Source organism: Pristis pectinata, chromosome 18 (assembly GCF_009764475.1).
Source record: "Pristis pectinata isolate sPriPec2 chromosome 18, sPriPec2.1.pri, whole genome shotgun sequence".
Taxonomy (NCBI): Eukaryota; Metazoa; Chordata; class Chondrichthyes; order Rhinopristiformes; family Pristidae; genus Pristis; species Pristis pectinata.
The window spans coordinates 28,441,627-28,465,233 of NC_067422.1; the positions used below are offsets into that span (position 1 = coordinate 28,441,627).

At 39.0% G+C, this 23,607-nt stretch overlaps 1 protein-coding gene across 1 annotated transcript; it reads right to left on the reverse strand.

The window, feature by feature from the left end:
• Positions 1 to 8,997: 8,997 nt before the first annotated feature.
• Positions 8,998 to 20,462, reverse strand: LOC127580124 (transmembrane protein 238-like). The gene is made up of 3 exons (XM_052033338.1): positions 20,367 to 20,462; positions 19,815 to 20,297; positions 8,998 to 9,920 (listed from the first exon to the last, which is right to left on the reverse strand). The coding sequence occupies exons 1-2, from the start codon at positions 20,460 to 20,462 to the stop codon at positions 19,818 to 19,820; spliced, it is 576 nt and encodes a 191-aa protein (XP_051889298.1). The 3' UTR covers positions 8,998 to 9,920; positions 19,815 to 19,817.
• Between the last annotated feature and the right edge of the window lie 3,145 nt (positions 20,463 to 23,607).

Below are 23,607 nucleotides of genomic sequence, written 5' to 3' on the forward strand. Positions count from 1 at the left end.
TCCAAAATTTGGTTCTTGACATCAATTTTTATTTTCCTCATGATGAAACTGAAACCTGATATACCACTGAAATCAAAAATAAGCTGTGAGACACATTTCAAAGATACAGGCCTGTGAAAATAACTATAGATGCAATCATGGTACAGTATTACCAAGATTACAGAGAAGGTGTCTGTGAATTACGAAATGTTGTAGCTTTTGAATAAATGTAAACTTTGCAGTCTAATATTTTCCACATTTTCTTTTCTGAGGTATAATGCATTATTTTGTAACAAAATGTGGTTCACAACACCTACAGCCAGTGAGTTCACAGTAATTTAAATACTTTAAATAACAATGGAAATGGCTTAGTCAACATGTCATATCACATAATTCAAACTATATATTGGCCAGCTCCAATTACTCCTGGTTGTTTGCTTTCCCCTTTTGATGGCGAATGAAGATGGGGCACAGTTCCCCAGCTGCCAATCACTCTCTGATTAACTGTTCAAGTGGTTTTTCACATGAAAGTGTAGACAGAGCTGATAAGATATACCACTGCAACTGAGACCCTTTATGTCCTTTATTCCACATACCTTTTCTACAGAGATCAGTGTACTGAGACCCCTGTGCTCTTTTCCCTTCTCTACAATTTCTGAGATGAACTGTAGTGTCTCTATTAACACCTGGTCACAAGCTTCATAAAAAGTGTATTCAAATAAATCATGGGAATATTCATTAGATACCCTGAATACCTCTAAGGCAAGTGGAATACCCTGGGAATCAGGCAGCCCATTGAGAGAGAGAAAATCTGAGTTAATGATGCAATTCTGAAGCAAACTGGAAAACCTGGTTATCTGAAATTATTGAATTAAATGCTGAGTATTGATTCAGCAGAGTGTTCGGGTTAACTCAGTTTTTCTCTCTCCACGGATGCTGTCTGACCCGCTGGATATTTTCAGCTTTCTCTTTTACTTCACATTTCTAGCAACCGCAATGTTCTGTGTCTCACTGTCCCAGAACTGTCTATTTTCTCCCTCCTTTGTCCCCATTCATGTCCTATTTATGTCCTCCATTCAGATCACCTACAATTAACAAGTCTTTACCATTGTTTCTCTGCCTCCAGCATTTGCGTCATTCAGTCTTTTGGTCTCCACCTATCACAGGCATTTCCTTTGCTCTCTTCACCCTCCCTCTTCTCAGCAATTTAATGCATGCTTGTTTCCTAACTTTGCTAGATCTAATTAAAGGTTAAATTCTGAAATATGTTGCTGCTGTTTCTCTCTCTATAGATTCTGCCTGAATATTTCAAGTACTTTTGTTTATTTTATATTTAACTTTATATTCCAGACCCCCTGTAGTGCTGGCCAACAAACCATTTACTTTTCTAATTGCTTGTTGCATCTCCCTGCTTGTAAAAAAATCCTTCCATATAGTCCCATTTAAAAGTTTCTCAGTGTTTAAAAAAAATACTGTTTTTCCACTCTTTCTGTCAGTGGCAACTCTGCAGTAAAATTGTTAGTCCATGGCAATGTGCCAGTTTTGGGTCAGTGATTGCACTCTTACCTACATTGGGATGCTAATATATGTCCCAAGTGGGTTAAGTCCCACTCCAGAGACTCAAACAAAAAAAAAGACTAAGACTCAAGCACTGCATTGTCCGTGGTGCTGTTACTTGAATGAGATGTTAAACCAAGGCTCTGTCTGCCCTCTCAGGTACTGCTTCAAAGAATAGCAGAAGAGTTGGTGCCCTGGACAACTTTTACCCTTCAATCAACCTCATTGATAGTAAATACTACTTGCAATACTAATAGTCAATATTACGTGCTATTCACAGAAGCTTGCTATGCTAAATTGATGATCACATTTTTTACATTACAACAGTGATCCCTGTCAAAAATACTCAATTGACTGTAAAGTACCTTGGGACATGCTGAGCTATGAAAAGTGCTAGGAAAATGTAAACCTTTCTTTGAACTGACTTGACAAGTTTGTTAAGATTAGTCACATGTACATCGAAACACACAGTGAAATACATCTTTTTGCGTGGAGTGTTTTGGGGGCAGCCCACAAGTGTTGCCACGCTTCCGGTGCCAACATAGCATGCCCACAACTTCCTAACCTGTATGTCTTAGGGATGTGGGAGGAAACCGGAACACCCGGAGGAAACCCATGCAGACACAGGGAGAACGTACAAACTCCTTACAGACAGTGGCCGGAATCAAACCTGGGTCGCTGGCACTGTAATAGTGTTACGCTAACCGCTACACTACCGTGCCTGCCTAGTGTCTGGAAGGATTTAGTGAAACTGCGACTTCTCAGTAAGTGACTGCCAAAAGTACTTTTAGATCTCCTCTAGTACACTGCAGTATTCATACATTTGGACCCTGTAACATACAAAAACAACTAGACCACACTATGGCAGTCTGAAAATGTTATCTGGTTACATTTTAGCCGGGGATATCTGAAGAGAAATAAAGGGAAGAATAAAAATATGCTTCAAGAGTTAAAAATAAAGGCTTGTCATTCTGGTTTAGTGGATGAGGGTGTGCTTTTAGAGCAGCTATATCTGGTATGCACAATTATGCAATAGTGACATTCAGTATTAAGAAGGCATCACCATTTCCTCAGCAGTATTTACCAGTGATTGGCTTCAACTGGATGCAGCTTGCGCTAAGGTATTAAGGTATTTAGCGCACAAACCGCTCTGTGCTGGTTGAAATATAATGTTCTCTATGAAGACAATAACAAGGAAGATACACCTCACTCGATTTAGAAATACCTTACCACAAAGTCAGGGAACACAGAAACATGATACCCATGCTGCCATCTCTAGCCTGAGGAAATACACTATTATTGAGTAGAAAAATCACATTGAAAGGGAACAGCCATGGTGCTCTGTGCATTCATATCACTCAAACTCTGGAACCCTTTCCTGGCCAAGACAATAACTGTGGCATCAGTTAGGGGAGATAAAACATGCTTCAACCTTTAATCATTAAATTGCTTTGTTCTAAACGAAGTGACGGAATCAAGCATACATTTCAGAGATTAATTGGCACAGTGTTCTTTGCGATCAAACCACCAAGGTTTGCTTGCAGTCATCTGAAACATACAGCCTGAAAAGGTGGGGCAAGAAGGTTCAGCTGTAATTATCAGAAGGTCAGAACCCAGAAATAGAAACAGGAGAAGTCACTGGGCCCCTTGTGCCTGCACCATGATTCAATGAAATTATGGGTTCATCTTGTATCTCAATGCTAGTTTCCTGTACTATTCCCATATCCCTTGATTCCCTTAATATCTAAAAATCTCCCTCTTTCTTGACTGGAATAGATAAAAGAAAAAAATGTGGAGGGTTGTGGAGAAAGAGCAGAGGAGGGCTATTTGGAATCTTTCTCAGAGAGTTGGCAGAGGAACAATGGGCTGAATATCCTCTGTAGTGTATTATTCTGTGACTCTCCTGAGCACCAACTGGAATCAAGCAAAGGATTCTACAATTGGCTGTGGTAGTCAGTAAGGTTCTCAGCTCCAGATCACCACTGATCAATTGTGCTGAAAAATGCACTGACCCGCATATGGAATATGGAAACAGGGTTACACTGGTTTGGCCTGACTCTCCCCAGAGACTGCTAACAACAAAATGGATCAAAACATTCCATGTAAATGTAAACATACTCCAGCATTTCATGAAACTAGCTTAATAGAGAAATTTGTCATCTTGCTAAATACATTATCAGGAACAGTGACTACAATTGTATCTGGAAGTTGGTTTAAATGGGTGACTCTTAAAGGTGAAGAGAAAGATTGACCATTGTAAGAGAAACAAAGGACTGAAGATGCTTTGACCATTGTAAGTTGCCCTAGTGTGTAGGTGAATAGTGGAATTTGGGTTTGGGGGGGGGGGGGGGCGGTGGGAAGAAATATTGATGAGAATGTGAGGAAAATAAAAATAAAATGGGATTAATGTAAATGGGTAGTTGATGGCTAGTGTAGACTCGGTGGACTGAAACACATGTTTCTGTGCTGTCTCTCTCTATGACTATATAATGGACCTAACATTTGGGAGAGTGTGCAGAATATTTGTCAGTATGGAAAACTGAAAATGTTTCACTCAGGTGTGGTTCAGTGAGGCAGGAAACAAGCCCGCAGAACAGGTAATGATATGGCCTTCTTTGCATCAGATGGATGCTGCAGTTTCGGAAGAACTCAGGCGTTTACATGAATATTTAAGGCTGGCAACCTGCAAGACATGTAGCTGTAAAAGAAGGGGTCTCTGCAGGAAGGGTGCCAAAGTTGGTGAGTCCTAATGCAGGGTTTTGACCCAAAACGTTGACAATTCCTTTCCTCCCACAGATGCTGCTCGACCTGCTGAGTTTCTCTGGCAGATTGTTTGTTGCTTCAGATTCCAGCGGCTGCAGTCTCTTGCGTCTCCATGTTATGGGAACCACCCATCCTCAGAAACACGATTCAAGACAGACTAATACATTAATTGCCATTTCTACTGGGAAAGGACGGAGTGAGGCAAATTCCTTAAATGCTGGCAGAAATGTTAGTCCCTGCTTGACGATGCAAGGGATCAAAGATGTAGAACAGTCCCATTGGGGTGCCACTATGCACATAATTAGAAAGTAGAGAGGTAGATATAGGTGTGTTGAAAGGAATTTACTGCACACCTTAAAGTTTATGACAGTATTTTGTTAGCCAGGTCATCAATTGAGAATTCCATGATCAGTTTGCACATTGATACTGGGGTGTTGATCTTCCATAGGCCAGGGTGTGTTTCAGAAATAGTTCAAACATGTTCTGTTGAGACACAGTAGTAGTAGTATTGGGTACCTATGAGCCTCACTGCCAACGGCATGAAAAGGATGATCTTGGAGAAAGGGAAACTTTTCCTGTTCCACTACCTAAAAAGGTGAAAGAAAGTACAACTTGGGCCAAGAGTACAGTAAATTTGGGAACTTCTTTCCATGGATATAGGTGCAGTGATTAAGGTACTGGGTTGCCATGCACCAGCACCATTACAGATAAGTTTGATAACTGCTCATGTGAAGAATGTGGAACCTAGACAGTGCCAAGCAGCTAAGCAAGAGACTTTTTAGAAATGTTTAAATAGAAAGTCAAGAAACATTATAGAACAAAATACGACCAAACCACACAAACATATGACGAAGGAGCAGGAGTAGGCCACTCAACTCTGGAGCCTTCTCCACCAATCAAACAGATCACAGCTCATCCAACTGTGATCACATCACCTCATTTCCCCCTTTCCTTTGGTTGCCTGTTACATCCTTGCTTATCAAAATCCATCTACCTCTGCCTAAAAACTTTTAAAGATTCTGCTTCTACCTGCCCTTGAAGTAAGAGTTCGAAAGACTCAGTGCCTAAAGAAAAAAATTTGCTTTGTCTGTCTTAAATGGGTGACTGCTTATTTTTAAAACACTGTTCTTTAGTTCTAGTTTCTTTCAAAAGAGGAAACATTCTCTCCACATTCATCAGTCAAGAATTTCTACCAGGATCCCATGATTAAATCAAGTGGCCCTTGTTCTTCTCAACTCTAAAAGAGAAAAGCAGAGTCTGTCCAATCTTTCCTCATAAACCCTCCCATTCCAGGAGCAGGTCTCATAAACCATCACTGACCTGCTTCTAACACATTAATATCTTTCCTTAAATAGGATGCTACATCTGCACAATGTTCCAGATGTAGCCTCATCAATGCAATGAATAGCTGAAGCATCACCTTCCTACTTTTGTGTTCAATTCTACTAGCAATTTAACTTGGAGCTATTAAGGCCAGAGACCAAAAACTTGCACAAAGTTTTAAGGAACATCTTAAAAATAGGAAAACAGAGATACAAGATCTGTTCAGCTGAAGAATGCAGCTCTAAAGTCCTTTCAGATGCAGTTGTAAATGGTGGTGTACAGTAAATGGAGCCCAGCACCTAAGTGGAATACATGAGGTTGCAACACCTCCAATCAAAAATTACTGAGTAGATGATCTACCTCGGTCTTTTTACAAGAGCCTCACCATCACAGAAACAAGTCTTCAGCTAATTCTTTTCACTCCTGCAGATGTTAAGAAATAGCTGAATTAACTGCGATTCGTTTAGAAAAAGATTCTCTCCTCAAGTGCACTCTTCACAGCACAGACTAACAACACCCCCACGTAGCAATCCCTGTGATGATTACTTGGTGTGTACTTAGAATAAACATTTGTATAAATGATTAAGTTATTCAATATCAAAGTCATGTCTTCATCTAGAAATTGAAAGAAGCAGGGTCAGCGAGTGGTGAGCCATGCAGAGTTATGTCATATATTTACTGTCTTTCTCGACTGGGAAGGAACTAATGGTTGAAATAAATATTTGGTCAGGGCCTTTTATGCTGCAATCCAATTTTAATAGCCTTTGTGGCACAAATTAATTCCAAGTATACTTTTGGAGGGGCCTTGGGCTAAGAGTGACCTGCTTCCACTCTTCTTGTGCGAGTTTTGAGACAACTAATGAGTCTAATGGGGAGGGATCATGGAGGAGTTGGTGGTACATGAGGGGTGGTTGGGTGAGTTGTTTGAAATCTTGTGCATTCCTTCTGCTCATCGCACAAGGCTTCTGCCACTCTCATCATAGAGATCAGAGTTGCTCAGTACCTTCCCAGATGCTCCTTTGCAATTTTGACACGTGACTGGAAAGGGCCTTCCTTTATTAGGTTAGGATGCCATAGCTTTGAGGAGACTTTGAGAAAACCCTTGAACTATTTTTTTTGTCCTCTTGCTGTGACAGAATCCCTTAATCCCTTGCTGTGACAGAACTTGGAGTAGGCTTGATTCACCAGTTTGATGTTAGACATGTAAATGGTGTGGCTTGCTTTGGAGAGTTAACGATGTGTTTCTTTAAAAATATTTGTACACTGAGCCGATAACTTAAAGAAATAACTTCAACTTCTCACCACTGAATATTTTTGACTCACACATTTTGCTGATCACGTCAGCCATTTTACTTCTGTGTTTTGCAATGTTAGCAAGCTAATTCATCAATTCAGTATACAAAAGAGACTGTGGCAAACTCATCAAATTCTACGCTTTTTTTGATGATATTGTCTTCTGGAAACTTGGCAAATGAAGTTTACTTCCTGGTGATCAGCTGTGACTCTCTCATACCATCATCTGGCTTTTACCTGTCAGAGAACACCCAGTTGCGCTTCCTAAAAAGGTCACAATTACGCCTGCCCGGGAGTGCACTGCTTGAACAAAAAATAACCATACATTTAACATGCTCAATCCTAGGAGAAATTCACTCCTCTGTATTTTTAATATTAAGAAGTTGCTAACAATATAGGAAACTATCATTCAGTAATTCACATCTGTACAGAGGTAAATCAAAGTGCATCCCACTATCTTGCTGACTTCCTACTGATCTGTACCTGTTGTCCCTACTTCATTTATTCAAAAATTTCTGATGATAGGGTGGCAGAATATTCTACGCTCCAACAACTCCCCTCCATCACTAAACTGCATCACTAAACATCATTTTCCAGGACCATTTAAAATTGATCTGCCTCTGCCAGCAGCTCCTCAACTTGTACAGTATCTTTAATGCAAGGCATGCAACAATATTACATTCATCACTTTTTAATCAAATTCCTTTACTTTCTGAACAAAAATCTCCTAGTTCGCTCTGCAGAGATGGAACCAGCCTTCAAGGATATTCTATTAATTGTATTTTCCAGTACTATCTTCTTAGTGAATCAAATAACTGCAAAATGATTCACATTAGTGCAAAAGTAAATAAACCCAAACATCACTAAGGCTGCATAATATGTTGCTATTTGTGTTCTGAATTCATCACATTGAAGAAATAATTTCCAAATCAATTTTAAATGGAATCTTCATAAAATTTCCTCCAATTTTATTGAAACATGTTTAGAAGAAACTATTTTCACAAGAAAGCACAAACCATCATTTATGAATTTAATGGAACTTTCTCACACTGACAACTGTAAAAAAAAAGTGCTTTTACAAAAAATCTTTGTACAGGATATTGATGTTGTTGGCAATTGTGGCATTTACTGTCCATCCTTAATTGCCCCTTAGGAGGCAATTAAAAGCCAACTACATTGGTGGGTATGGAGTCACACTTAAGCCAGAGAAAGGCAAGGATGGCAGATTTCTCTCTCTAAAAGGACATTAATGAAAACATTTTTTTAATTAAAAAAGAACATTCCATTAGTTTCATGGTTACCATTGCCAAAATTAACTTTTATTCTTTAGATTTCAGATTTATTTAACTTAAATTCCTAGGCTACCATGGTGGGATTCAAACTCATGTCCATGGATCAATTGCCAGGAACTCTGGCTGCTCACCTAGTCAATTAACTTTAAGCTATCAAGGAAAAGCATTTGAAGGAAATGTTATCTTTCAAATATTGTCAATTTAAAAGGGACATTCAGAAGTTCATTGTATTATGCGTATACATTATTTAAAACCAAAACATTCATTAAATGAATCACATTTAAAGTTTTTTGATATGTAACCCTGGTGTTCCTTTTATTTAACATCTTTGTTAAGGTCAGGTGAAGCTATATTAACTTACTGCAGACTTATACCCATTCTACTATCAGTGAAAATGAGGTCATTATCGATCTATGATTTTGATTGCTCCACACCCTAGTACATCATTAAGAGGCAAACGGTAAATTCAGTCCGGAAACAACATAAAATGGACTTCCTACACAACAGAGCTTCAGCTGACAATTTGCCAAGAACATAAACCTTTTGAAATTCTAGATCTTTGCCACAACAATGGAAACTACTTTTCTCAGGGGCAACTTCCTGGTATCAGTATTAAATATTGCATTCTAATCTGCTTGAAAAGCCAATTAATTCAAAACATGATTATTTTTCCATCAGGTTATGGTCAGGTCAATCAGAATAAACGGCTTTTGTGGATTAAAAAAATCCTGGAAAATGCACTAATTTTTATATATAAAGAAATCTTTATTTGTCATGATTTAATATTATATACAACTTAAATTTGAAAGTGTAAGACTGATAACTACACTGAGAACAGCACACCAAACACACAAGGCCTGATCAAGCACAATGCAATATTGAATTTAATAGATTACACATTAGTGCAAAAGTAAATAAACCCAAACATGACCATGGCTGCATATTATGTTGCTATTTGTGTTCTGAATTTTTAGTGAGAGAAGCATTCATAGCGAAGACAGCAAGATTGAGCAACATTCTTTTTTTGAATATATAGCTAAAACAATTCTGTCAAGGATAAAGTGTATCATGACGAATACAAAGATAAAATAGATCAGTCATTACGTGCTTTTAAGGAAATAAAAATCTTCACTGTCTGAAGAAACTGTGCACAAAATTAAAGCTTTCATTCTTCAGTGGAACACTGTTTCCTTCATATTTTACATACATTAAGTGTCACATGATCATCTGTACTGGAGAGGGGAAAAGACCATCAATTAGTTATTCAGAAGATGAACAATTTTAGTTGACACAGGTAACAAATATTAGGAAAATAAATCAATTGTAGTAATACCAGCTACTTTAGGATTATGCGAATCATATAAACACACTCGTTCAGTCCTAATACGATGGCTATAAGAATAGTTTGAATTAATGAGCCCATTTTTCCTGGCTCTGGCCAGTGGTTCTCTAGAAGACAGGCAACTGTCAGCCAATTCCACAGAAGCTGGTCTCGGATTAGGTGCAACAGCTATATGTCCAGAATCTATCATGTGACAGACATCACTGCATCTATCACTGTGCTTCATCATTGAACTCTGCAGGGAGACCAGAGGCAGAGGCTGAGCTTGTTAGATTCCCCAGCATTACAATGAAGTCACCTTTGCAGTTCCACACTAGCCGAGATCTAATGCAGTGTTGTTGACCCCATTCATTTGAATAGGGATTCTTGCCCTGCTGAACAGAAACAATAAGTTATAATTTAACTTTAATATTTTTAACCATGCACCAGTCAAACAGAAGCAGGCCCTTTGGCCCAACATGTCCATGCTGATCTTTGACTTTGAGTGCCTATGAATATTTGACATTCACAAAACTATTAAATATCTTTAAGAATTGAAAAATAATTAGGTCATTGAAAAGCATAAAATGTTTAAATATATTCAAACATTTTTTTAAAAATTCAGTTTGCCAAAACAATCTGAGTTACTAATAAAATACCCATCCTTCTTGAATCCCTTCCTCTCCATTGAAATGAATTGAGGTGGAACCAGACACAGGTTCCACAAGCACATTTCCCAGTCTAACCACCAGGGAACCATCAGCTCTTGGCACCCACTGCTGGACTCAAAGGACCAACTTCAGACGGCTGTGGGAATAACAGCAGTGGGAACCTCTCTGGAAGCTTGGACCTTCAAATGAATGGCCTACAGAAGTGCTCTGCATTCTGGGCCTCCCCACAAAAACACTGTGCACCACTGGCTTAGTGCGAACTCCTGGATTTCTTAGACTCAGAGAGCTACAGCACAGAAACAGGCCCTTTGGCCCACTGAGTCCACATCATCTGTCAGCCATCCATTTACACTAAAGCTACATTGATCTTTTTTAATTCTCCCCTCAGATTCTACCATTTGCTTACACACGAAGGGGCAATTTACAGTGGCTAAGCTGCACATCTTTGGGATGTCGGAGGAAACCGGAGCAGCTCCACAGAGCACATGCAGCAAACTCCACACAGACAGCATCCAAGGTCAGGACTGAACCCAAGTCTCTGGCGCTGTGAGCCAGTGGCTCTGCCAATTGCAATCAGTAGATGTGTCGAACCACTGCCCTAAAGCAATTATGATTGTAGAATTAGACCTGGGAGTCCTAATTTCAAGATAAAAGGTCACCACTTTAGAAGTGAGGAATTGTGTATGTTTGTTATTTTCTACCCTAGAGGAGCTGCTGAGACTCAGTCTTTAATTACATTTAAAACAGAGGTCAATAGATTTTTGGGCACTAAGGAAATCAATCATTGTGTGTAGTTTCAATAGATTTTTCATTATATTGTTTATTAAGGCAAGTAAACCGGATAGAGCTCAAGACAAACATTCATTATTGGTGATAAACAACAGTTAACTATAAGGTGTGTATGATAGAACAATGTAGTTAAAGTTATACCACATAGTACCAATTTGCCAATTTACTGATAACTGCCTGAACCAATGTCCTCATTAAAAAACAATCTTAACAGGCAGGTTACCAAACTAAATCTCTGTTCTTTCCACATTTCCCCATCATAGCAATTCTGATATCACCATAAATGGGTTGGAAGATGGTTCCCTGTACTCGAAGTAATAACAGCGGAGATAAAGGCTTGTGCAGCAGCAGGGATGGTTCAAGGCTGACGGCAGGTAATGGTACTGAGATGCACATGGTGTTTTTGTATTATGTAGAATGCAGGACGAAAAAAGCATGTGTTTTAGTCTTACGTTATAGGGATATTTAGGAGTCAAGAAAGTGGACGGCTATCTTACGGTGGTCTATGAGCTACCCATGTTATAGAGGGAAGTACCATAGTCTAAGCTAGTTTAAGAGATCTTAATGAAATAAGCAAATTAATGGTCGATATCATCAATCTGAAATAAATTTAAATCTAAATACGGAATTTTGATGTCCAATCAGTCCATGATCCAATGTATAGAATTAAGTCACAATGTACAGTTTGCGCCTGGAAACTGTGGTCGAGGCAAAGAAGGCATTAAAGTCATGGCTCTCCTGGGACACGAGCAAAGTTAACACTTTAGATTTTAAGGTTTCAGGGGAACAGCTTAAGCCGAATTCTATGATATTACTTCAGTTAAGGAAATTGAGAACACCAAAGATGAAGTAAACAAAGGCGTCTGTGTGTGGATCTGTTTCTCCCTTCGCAGATGCCGCCTGACTAAAGTATTCCTTGCCTTTTCTATTTCATCACCAGTCCAGGAAGAAGGGCAGGGAAAGATAACAAAATAGAAACAAACCCTTTTCCTCTAAACCTTTTATTACCGATCAAAGTTTATTTCCGCCCCTTCCCCACCCCCAGACTGTTGGAACATATTTGAATCCTCAGTTCAAGAAGATAATCTCCCACTAATTCAAAATCATTAAATTCAAAAATAATGGAGAATTGTTCTTTAGTATAAAACTGCAAAGAATTAGTAAGTTATATTCACACCCTTCCGTCAACACACCCCTCCACAGCCAGCAGACAATATTTTGTGTTGCCACGTTAAGAGTATCCACCCTCTGATGTCAATTTACGAGTTCATGTTTAGACACCAATCTCATTATTGAACTTTTCCTTGCCAATTGCATAATCTCTTGAACCTTATGTTCCACGTAATACATGTTCATACAATAGAATGTTAGTCATTTCGATTCTGGTTCAAATTTCCTCATCGCATAGAATATTAATTGTTGGCTGTGACTCAGCAATAGGTCTGAAGTCTGTCAGTTCATGACTGCATTTCAGTAACTGAACAGATAAAAAAGTGGACATAAAAACAGAAAATGCTAGAAACACTTAACAGATCAGCAGCATCTGTGGAAAGAGAAACAAAATTAATGCTTTGGGTTGAAGACCAGACAAAGGGCCTTCAACCAAAAACAATTAACTTTGTTTCTCCCTTTTCAGATGCTGCCTGATCTGCCAAGTGTTTCCAACATTTTCTGTTTTAATTTTAGATTTCCAGCATATGCAGATTTTTAGATTCACAAAAAAAAATGGTCAATTTACAGTGAGCACTGGGAAAATCTTGTGCTGGCTTTCAGGTGAAGCATTAAAATTAAGACACTTTGTGCTCTCTCGGGTAGAGATGGTTTCAGGCGATGCATTAAAATCAAGACACTCCGTGGCCTCTCAGGTAGCAATGGTTCTATTTGAAGAGTAAAAGAGTTCTCCCCAATTGCCTATGTAAATATCCCATAACTTTAGTAAAAGCTGCTAATTTGTTGTTATCTTATTGCTGTTATCAGAACCTTGCCCTAGACAAATTGGCTGATACATTTCTTAGATTAAAACAGTGCCTAAACTTTAAAAGCTCTTTTGGGATATCCCAACATTGTGAAATAAATGCAGATCTTTTCTTCAATAGCAATATTGTCCAAAATATTTCACTTTAACATGAGAAATGCATCCATTATTCATACAAAGGAATTTCCCATTTCAGAGGGTCAAGGTTACCAACCAGAGCTAGGTTACTGTTTAAAAAAATAAGTACAGAACTACCAAGCGTCTTTTCTAAAACAACTGACAGTGGTCTTTAAATTAAGTATTTTGATAACTTGTGCATAGTCAAGAATTTTACTGTAAATGTGTTTCAATTTTTTTTGTCACCTTGGCTCAGTTACTAACATTCTCACTTGAGGCAGAAAGCTGTGTAGTGCATGTCTACTAGTCTGCCACTTCAATAGAGCAGCAAAGCAGTCACGTGTTGTCAGAAGGATCAGCTTTTGGATTAAATTTTAACAATTCCATTCTTAAGTGGACAAAACAGATTCCATTGCATCATTTTAATTTTATTTCCTGTTCAATAGTCTCCACAACCAATACTTAAAACTACATTTTCTAACTCATCATTCATTTGATTTCCCTGAGAAATACCATCAGTTTTCATATTACTCAGGATACCAGTGCAAGCATGAAAGCTACCTACTGAATCCATGCAAGGTTAGATCTGGAATGGGTTCAGGGACTCCATTCATTTCAATGGAGAGGAACAGCTGGGAGGGAATGAGGGAAAGTTAACATAACTACATTTTTACTTAATCAAGTTAAATGTATTTAATTGTTTTTGTGCTTTCTAATGTTAAGTACTTAATTTTAAATTTAAATCTTTAAAATTCTTTTTCTAATAATGAGATTTTTACGTATTAAATGTTTGAGAATGCCAGTGAGATTCACAAACATTCAAGTCGCCTTTGACAGCTTTGATGCACTTAAGCCTTGGGGGCTTGGCTTATCAGATGATAAGATGTTTCTGTGGGTGGCTAATGTATGGGCCTCATGGATGCTAGATATGACCTGGAAATTTTCTCCGGGCAAGAGACGAAGCACGTGGAGCAAGCCAGACTAAGGTCATCAAGGGCACCTTACCTGTGTCCCAAATTCTAGAGCATTGACTACTGCTTGAAAAGGACTAAACTTTAAAAGTGGGAAATTGATTATCTTGAGGTAGTGATAAGCACAAATTTGTTCTTTCAAATAGACCTATAATTACCATAGACCGCACAGTGTCAGTCAGTCAGTCAACAGATGTAATGAGTTTCCCATTGTAGCCATACTAATTATAAACCTCTAACATCTCCCATTTTTTTCTTGGCTCTAAGTCCACAAAAAGTCAATGAGTTACCATTTAATTGCAAAAATTCTTTGTTTTTTTTCTTCTTTGATAATTTTAAAGAGTTTTCCATTTGGTAGCCAGTCCATATCATTTCTAATATTCCTATATCTGCAAGGTTTATAGTGTTTGGCTGGTCAAAACACAAGCACCATCATCTCTTGGGTCTTCACTAAACCTTCCATGGCCACATGAAATTGACTGGTTGGCAATGTCTTTGCGAATACAATACTGTCTTGTTTAGCACTTGGGGTGTGTTGTCAGGACAAGAGCACTAATAGAATCAGTGCTAAAAGGATCACTATACCATGATATAAAAGAGAGGCATGTACTGGCAGCACAACTGTGCCAAGAACACTGTGGAGAATCCTTGTCCTGTCTCCCCTCTATGGTAACAAGCTCAATGGTTGTTGAAGGCTATCGACGTTGCCACCATAGAGAAAGCTCTGGCCTGAGCAATGCTGTGCAGTTAACCAGAGAGGGAACACAGCAGCTTCCATCACATGCAATAGGTGATGAGGGAGACTGTAGAGTCCAGACAGTCTGTACACAGATGAAGCAGGCACTGCCAGATCGCAGCACTGGCCTGCATTCACATGGCAGCTAGGGTGCATCCCTGAGCCCCATAACCGAACCACTTCTCCCAGTCTGCCCAACACCAGTCCTCACAGGCAGCCTCTCTATATCAAGTCAAGGGAACCGCAGTACGCAGCACTGGGGAAGGCAGGGTTTGCATCAGGCTCCTGGCATGTAGAACCCAGTGCAAAGGCTGAGAAAAATGTCTTTTTCAAAGTAGTGCAAGTACATACCTGCATGTATTTGGAATGGAAGATCAAGAGAGCTGTAATGAATTCACATTCTGTGGCATATCACTAAAGGGGAGAGCAATGTCATTGCAGAACTTGATAGATGCATATTAAGTTTTTTTAAAAAACCTAAGGATATAATGGGGCTTGATTTCAGGCCTTATACTTAAATCAGAAGAGCATGTAGAACAAGGATGAAACTCGAGAATCAGCAAAGTACATCATTTTGCAAACATGGTCCCTAGTCTGGAATAGGGACCAAAATATTCTTTCTATTTTTGTCTGGGTTGTGGAAATGAGTTCAGATACAGGAGAGATTGAACTTCAGCAATGGTAACAGCCCATGACTGGCACACCCTGTTAATTAGTAATAAGACCTTGTCTTAATGTCATCTGTATGATTGAAAAAGAAAATACAGAGCTTTCTCCCATGTGTGCACTTCAACAAATGTACAGCAAGTCTATTATGCATTAAACACTTTTCATTTACAGGTTGAAAGCATGGCTTAGTAAACAGACTTTGGTTGACATTAAATTAGCTTGATAAGTTTATAACTAGTCAGAATCATAACTTTCCTAAAATATCAATTGCACTTTGGTCAATAGTTCAGACTGCAATGATTGTAATAAATTCAGTTTCTGGGATCAAATGTGAATCATTTTTTTAAAGAGTGTAAATTAATATTAAAGTTTTGAACTTGGTCCAGTAGGTTTCCAGGTACTGGACTGAACAATTAGGCTTCACTGATAAGATAAAAGAATGAGTCCTAGTTATAATGATCCTACATTAGTTTGACAGGCTTAATCCAGTTGCTACTGCTTATACACTAGGCTGTGAATGAGTAACATTTCACAGGTGTGTACTCGGAGGTACACATCTGAAGTTAAGCCATTTACATTGCCACAGCCCAGGAGATGCAGTTTTATTCTGCATTTGGCTTAACTTTACTGAGGTCAACGCTGGGTGCCTGAAATGGAAAAAAAATGTTTCTTTAATCTGAATATATGTGTCTCATTTTGAAAGTATTATTTCATCTTTGGGGAAGAAATCAGTTTAAACATTAAGAATACAAGCCTGATTTCACATGTACAAGTGTGACATTACATAATCATTAATTTAACTTTCATATACACTTGCAAAGCAACCAGAAGTATCCCAGACTCCAAGGAGGGAACGACAGATTAAAAACCTGAGAAACAGGGATTAAGCTGCTTTGCCATGTAATGCCTCTGCTTTCAGAAACATTCAATTCTAGTACATGATGCAACAGAAAACATGGTATATTTATCATTCCTCTGTATAGCTCACGTTATAAATTGACGGTTTTTCATATAGCAATTAAAAATGTGATGGATAATTTTTGTAACAAAGGGCTGTTTGTTTCTGATTTGCGCAGAAGAGTAAAAGCACCAGCTAATGGAAAGCATGGACTGAAGGACTATAACCAGGTGCACAATGTTTGGGTAGACAAGCATTTACTTCATCTTTCCCTTCAATAGCTAAAAACTATTTCTTATTCTTCTAAACTCCTATGATTATAGACTAAAAACATTACCCCAAGATGGCATTGTTATATTGAGACCAGTACTTGTAGCTGAAGACTGCCAACGCCTTATTTGTGGTTTGCACCTAGTGCCATTGAAAGTCTATATATCACCTGAAGGCATCTGCACATACTGGTTAAATGTAAGAGGGACAGTAAAAATGCAATCTTCCTCCCAACTTTTAAAGCCCATGTATTTAAAAGAAAACTTTCATGGATTCCTCAACAGTCATTCCAGAAACATTTCAAATTTAATAGCAGGCTTTAATTATTTCACACCTGACTAGTTTTAATTATTTTACACCTGACTACAGATTTAGGTAGCACAGAAGAAACTACTTGGTCTCTTTGTCTGTACTTGCTCTGGGAAAGAGCTACAAAATAGTTCAACTCCTTTGCTTTTGCCCAAAGACCTGAACCTTTTTTCCTACCAGGACTTTATACAAATCTTCTTTGAAAGTTCGCACTGAATAGGATTCCCTTTGCCAGTAAATGCATCCACAATCATAACACACCCCCTTGATCTTTTACTCATATAGCTGAAATATGCTTCCTTTGCCAATCAACTCTCCTGCCAGAGGAAGTACTTCTAATTTACCATAAATTGATTTTAAATATCAAATCTTTCCTTAAACTTCTCCAGTCAAAGGAGAAAAACTCTCAGCTCCTCTCGTCCCTCCAGCTAACTGAAGAACTTCACCTCACATCCTATCCTAATAAAAATCTTTTTAAACACTTTCCAAAGCATTAAACATCTATCCTAAAATGTAGCAGTCAGACTTGAAAAAAGTACTTCAGCTAAAGCCCACGTCAGGGAATTAAGACTGCATGACTTTCGTGCTCTTGTACTGTATATGAAACTATTTATCAACTTCGTTGGTCACTGAGATTGTAGCCTTTTCTGCAGTTGCTTTAAAATTTATAACTGTTGTGAAACTCAACCAATAGTAGCTTACTTCCTGGAGTGAGCTTGTCATCTTCAGACACCCAAGAGATGGATTGCCTCCTGATGCCCAAGCTACATCACCTCTCATTCAAAATGAAATAAGGAAGTGAACCATTGAAATGCCCACCAAGAATTTTTGCTTTGGTGTGTATCACTTTTAATGTAATGCAGCTCCACCCAGTAACCCTAGTTGTAACATATATAGCCCAATAGTTCTGGGTCCAACAAGAGCAATAAGAATCCATATATTCCAGCACTGAGGGTCCAAAATCTTTTAATTGTGTACACAAATTGTGCATTCAATTTAGAAATGGGTCTCAGGCATACTTTGTGAGAATCATTGAATCACTTACTAATTATCACAGGGATACTTCAGTTACATCATAACAATGAGATTTGGACATAGAGTAACAAAAAAAGAATTTAGAGGAGTAGCCATACAGTCCCTAAACCTGCTCCGCCATTCAACGACATCATGATGGATATGATGTCAGCCTCAGCCCTGCTTTTTGGCCTGTTCGCCATAATTCTTGATACCCTGTCATGCAAAGTCTTTCTGTCTTGGTCTTAGATAAACTCGATGACTCAGCTTCCTTAACTCTCTGGGGTAGAAACACAAAGATTCAAAACCCTTTATTTTAAAGCTATGCCCCACAAAGGGAAATGTCTCAGCATTTTTTGCACCAAACTTGTTCTGCATCCTAAGTAGTTCAATACAGTCACCTCATTCTTTTAAACTTCAATGATTATAGGCCCAGGTGTTCATCATAAGATAACTCCTTCTTCCCGGGAATCAATTTGGTGAACTTTTTGTTTTAACAGTCTCCAATGGAAGTGTAACCCTTCTTAAATAAGGAGACCAAAACCTACCCAGTGCTCCAGGTACGGTTTCACAATCAATTGTTGCAAGACTTCATTTACATTCATAATCCACCCCCCTTGTACTTAGGGCCAACATTCCACTTGCTTTCTTAAATTCCATCATACCTGCACAGCAGTTATCCCTTGAGGCCTCACTCACAGCACCTCCCAAACCTGCAACCTCTACCACCGAGGAGCACAAGAGCAGTGGGCACATGGGAACACCACCACCTGCAGGGTTCCCCCAAAGTCACACATCTTCCTGACTTGGAAATAAACTGCCAGTCTTTCATCACGTCTGGGTCTAAATCATGGAACTTTCTACCCAACATCACCAGGGGGACACTTTGACCAGAAGGACTGCAGTGGTTCAAGAAGGCAGCTCACCACTGCCTTCGATTGGGTAAACAGGGATGGGCAATAACATCTGGCCTCACCAGTAATGTCCTAGATCTTGAAAATGTATAAAAAAAACCATGTGTAAACAATATTCAGCTTTTCTATTCTTCCTACCAAAGTGGATAACCTAATGTCCCTGCATTATGCTGATCTGCATTTTTTAAAATTCATTTAACCTTGTACTCTTGCTTTATCCCAGAATTACAACAGGTGGAGCTCAACTGACCCAGTCATTCACAATTATAACTGCTCAGTTATTTGTGTCAGGACGTCTCTCATATTTAGACCACATGCAATTTTTTCACATCTTAAGAGAGGGGAAAAAAACTACTTAAGTTATCTCTGGAATGGACCAGATTTGAATTAAATAAAACGAAATTGAAATGAAAAAGCAAGTCAGCCTATTATGAGCTGTTTGTGCATAACCCCGTTCTCCCTGAATGAATTACTACCATTCGATTCCAGTGCAGAGTTAACTGCTTTAACAATGCGTTAATGCACATCTGCTCGAACAACCACTGATTCAGGGCAGATTTGCGAACTCCTTTAACCGACGCCCCAAGTCCACTTCAACTTTGGGTATTAATCTCCACGCAAGGACGATTCGCAATCCTGTTAGATATTATCACATTATCAACTACAAATGGTCCGTCACAAATTGCGTTGGGCACAGTCCAGGTAACTTGAGGCTCACTTTCAGGAAGCAGACTCCTTCCCAAGTGTTATGTGTTGTAACTTTATGAAATTCGAAGATTTGTTTTAAGGAATTTCCCATTAAGAAAATAAACCTAATGCTTAGTTCTGCAGTAAGGAGGAGATAACATTTCAAATAACGGAACAGTACAATTCCCAATTTTGATTCGTCAGCATTTTCTGGTTCTCTCGCCCTTTGAATCCCCAGCGCATACAGCTAACTTCACAGTTCTCACCGTCTAGAGCAGCCTCTCTCCACTCTGCTGCTCCCTGGGCCGCCTCACGTTACTGAGCTCCACGTATCTGGGCTCCTGCCTCTGCTGCGGCCACACTTCGCCCCATTCCCTGCCCACGTCCCGGCCGTTGGCCGTGGAGAGCTCCCCGACTCCCTTCTTGTTCTGTTTACTGTCCTCCGCGGGTGAAATGTGCTTTTTGACTGCCAACCTTTCGGAAAACTTTCTGGTCAGCTTGGCCAAGCTGTTCTCCCTGACCACAGCGCCTTTCTCGAGTTCCTCCAGAGAAACCTCAATGTTGCCAGTGCACCAGGAGAGCCACCAGATCAGGCTGAAGAAGATGATGATCGCACCGGTGTAGACGAAGCAGTCCCCAACCCCCCTGCCACTGACCTGCACGTTGGCAAAAATGCCAATCAACAGAAGGGACAACCCTACCAAGTCTAAACTGATAGCCACCCAGAATAAGCAGGGGGCACCTCCCAACTCCCCTCAACATCTTCACCTCCAGTAGTCCTGCCCCAAAAACAGTTTGGGGGGAAAATGCAAACTTACCCACCTGTTTCCTCTGGGGACACCGGCTTTCCCGTGACGTAAATCCTGTTTTATTTGGAAAGCAGGTTTTGAAGCTTCCAAACGCGTTAGATGCATGTGCAAAAATAATACATCTATGATATTCTGTTTGATGATTTTTAATTTACCTGCATTAAAATGTGCAAAGTCGTTATGACGTGCATTCCTCTCAGCTGCGAATAATAATTTCCTGACATGAAGGTTTTAAACTTGTTTTTTTTAGCCATTTAGCTTTATTTTTTAGTTGGGGTGATAATGGGGTGATATCAAGGATAGTTGCGGGATGGGGCGGCTGTTTCAGGAGTGAAGTTATATTAAAGCTTGCAATAGTTTTTTATGACAGATTCTACACTAAAAATCTTTGTCAACCCAAAGATAAGTTATAATTAAACTTTCTGAATGAAGGGTCATTTTTCTTTTGGTGAAGGAATTTTGGTAAAGGTGCATGATGGCACTGTGACTAATCCACAGGTCTGTAGGTTGTGTTGTCATGTAGGCAGCCATAGAAATTAGTTAAGTATTTTCTTCAATTGTATATTTAAAGATTGCAACATTTAAGTAAAAGACCATGGAACACATTGTACAGGGCAGGGCTTAGGGTAAAGCAGCAAACAGCAAACACGAGGAGGTGCCAAGCTTGAGTTTTGAAATATCTTTTATTGAAATGGAAACTGAAGTAGGGGGTGGGGATGGGGGGCAGAGGAAAGGGTAGGGGAGAGTGGTTCAATGGGTGTAGTAAGTGTGAAACATTGGAATTAAGAAGGCAGCCTACAGATCTGCTCCCAAAGGGAATGCAGGAACATCTATTGCCAAATGTGCAACTTTTGAGAGTTGAAGGTTTCTAAAATACTATCCTAATTATAAACAACAATATCTAACCCACATCACATCTTTTTTGTATGTGGACAATAAAGCCAGTATTGAGTTGATGTGGTATGACAGGAAATGCCTTTGACTGTATCATTATAACTCAGCAGAAGATTTGCTACTGTTAATGTTATTCCATTTCAGGCTGTGTACATATTGTAAGATGAAGAGGACTTGTGCAAACATTCCCAATCATCAATTTTTCATGATCGGGCTGCATTTGTTTTATTCCCAGGTTAAGTACATTCAAGCAATATTCTGCCAACAAGATTTCATCACATCACTGACTTTCACGGCAATTTGACATATAAGAGAAGAATGCTTATTGTTATATTCTACAAATTGCAATTTAAATGCATAATCATAGTCTTGAGGAATGTTTCCAGCTGTGGCGATTTTTTCAATTTACTGGCTCAGAATCTGTCCCAATCATACATGCATGAAACCTGGAGAAAAGTTTAGGCTTCATGCTATCCTATTTATGCTCCAATCAGCTAGAAGAACTGAAAAGGGATACCAATGTATGTTGTTTTACTTATTTTGTTCCTTGTTCAAATTTCTACACCTTGTACTGGTATCAAGGCTGGATATTTCCCAGTATTGCTCAGTAAATGCACTAACATATGTGATTTAGACTCTATCACTGTCTCTTTGTACATGATCTCCTCTACTCTTGGTACGAATCATTGACAACACCATTCAGACAGACAATCATTTATGCGACAACAGATTAGTAAACCAAACCTTTGACATCACTCAATCATCCATCTTCTATATGTCAAGTTAGATTATCGTAAGTGATTTGGATGAAAGGCACAGTATAAATTATTGTTGAAATTAATCGTGGTTTGCAAGGTCTAAATTGCTGGCTTACATTATTGAGCTGAAGTTGAATGTGTAATAACGTCCTTAATGCTCAGCTTCTGGTATCAAAAGACACAAAAGGATGCTGAGTCTGTTTCCTACTTTTTCAACTGATAGAAATACTACAGCATTAATAAATCATACACCCCTTTGAGTTCTGCTCAAAGTGTTGATCCACATAACTAGCTGACCTTCAGGTGATATAAAGTTTTGGGAAACAAGTCAAACTAAAATCTAACATTATGAAAACAGTCAATAATTGGTGATAATGGAAGTTATGGTATAGTAATCTTTGGCTATCCAACATGGCTAGTAAAGCTGTTGCCTCACAGCTCCAGTGACCCTGGCTCAATGCTGACCTCCAGTGCTGCCCGTATGAAGTTTGTATGTTCTGCCTATAACTGCATGGGTTTCATCTGGGTACTCCGGTTTCCTCCCACATCCCAAAGACATGCAGTAGGTAGATTAATTGACCACTGTAAATTGCTGCTTGTGTGTAGGTGAGTGGTAGAATCTTGGGGGGAGTTGGGATAGGGAATTGATGGCAATAAGAGAATAAAATGGGTCAAACTAGAATTAATTAAAAATGGGTGCTTGATGGTTGGCCTGGACTCAGTGGGCCGAAGGGCCTGTTTCTGCGTTGTCTCTCTCTCTATGACTAGGTTAGGACTGCATTCTCTATTTTGAAACCCAGGCGCTTATTTTAAACACATTTCTTCTGTTACTCCAGTATTCATAAATCACCCTTTCAAAGCGAAACAATCTGAAGTAGCCAGCCGACTGCGTCATCATGAATGTAAATATTTTACAGCACTAATGGAAAAAATATTACAAACATGTTTTCTTTGTGCCAAGTCAATATTGCAGCAATCTTCTTAAAGCATGAATTTTGATTCTGAAATTTATTATGGTATTTTATTAAACCAGCAAATGGTTTAGAGAACTGAGACAAATTATGCACTTATCCAGACAGTTGTGGGGTTTCAACAACTTTGCTTTGCAGCCAGGTAACAACTTAGGATACAATGGATTGTTCTCAACCGGCAGAAATATGCAAGTTCATATTTAAGCATAAAATGTTTGGATCGGGCAAAAGTATATTAAGTTTCTTTATAATTTTTCCATTTGTTGAATAAGCATCAATGTTTCTTATCAAGCTCACAATTAGATTTTTCTTTTCAGTGTTTTATTTTGCCATCTTCTTGTTTGGTGGGTTTCCTGAATTATACATGACACATGACTTTGCCCTATGGAGTCGAGGTTGTTTGCCTTTCCTGAATTCCTATTTTATAAGACTATAAAAAATAAGACCAGCAGTAGGTTATCTGCCCTGTGAACCTGCTCCATCATTCATTAAGATCATGGCTGATCTTCTATCTCAGCAGCATTTTCCAGCAACATCCCCATATCCCTCGATCCTCTGAAGGTACAAAAATCTGTCGATCCCTGGTTGAATGAACACAAATGAGTCTCCATAGCTCTCCTGGGCATA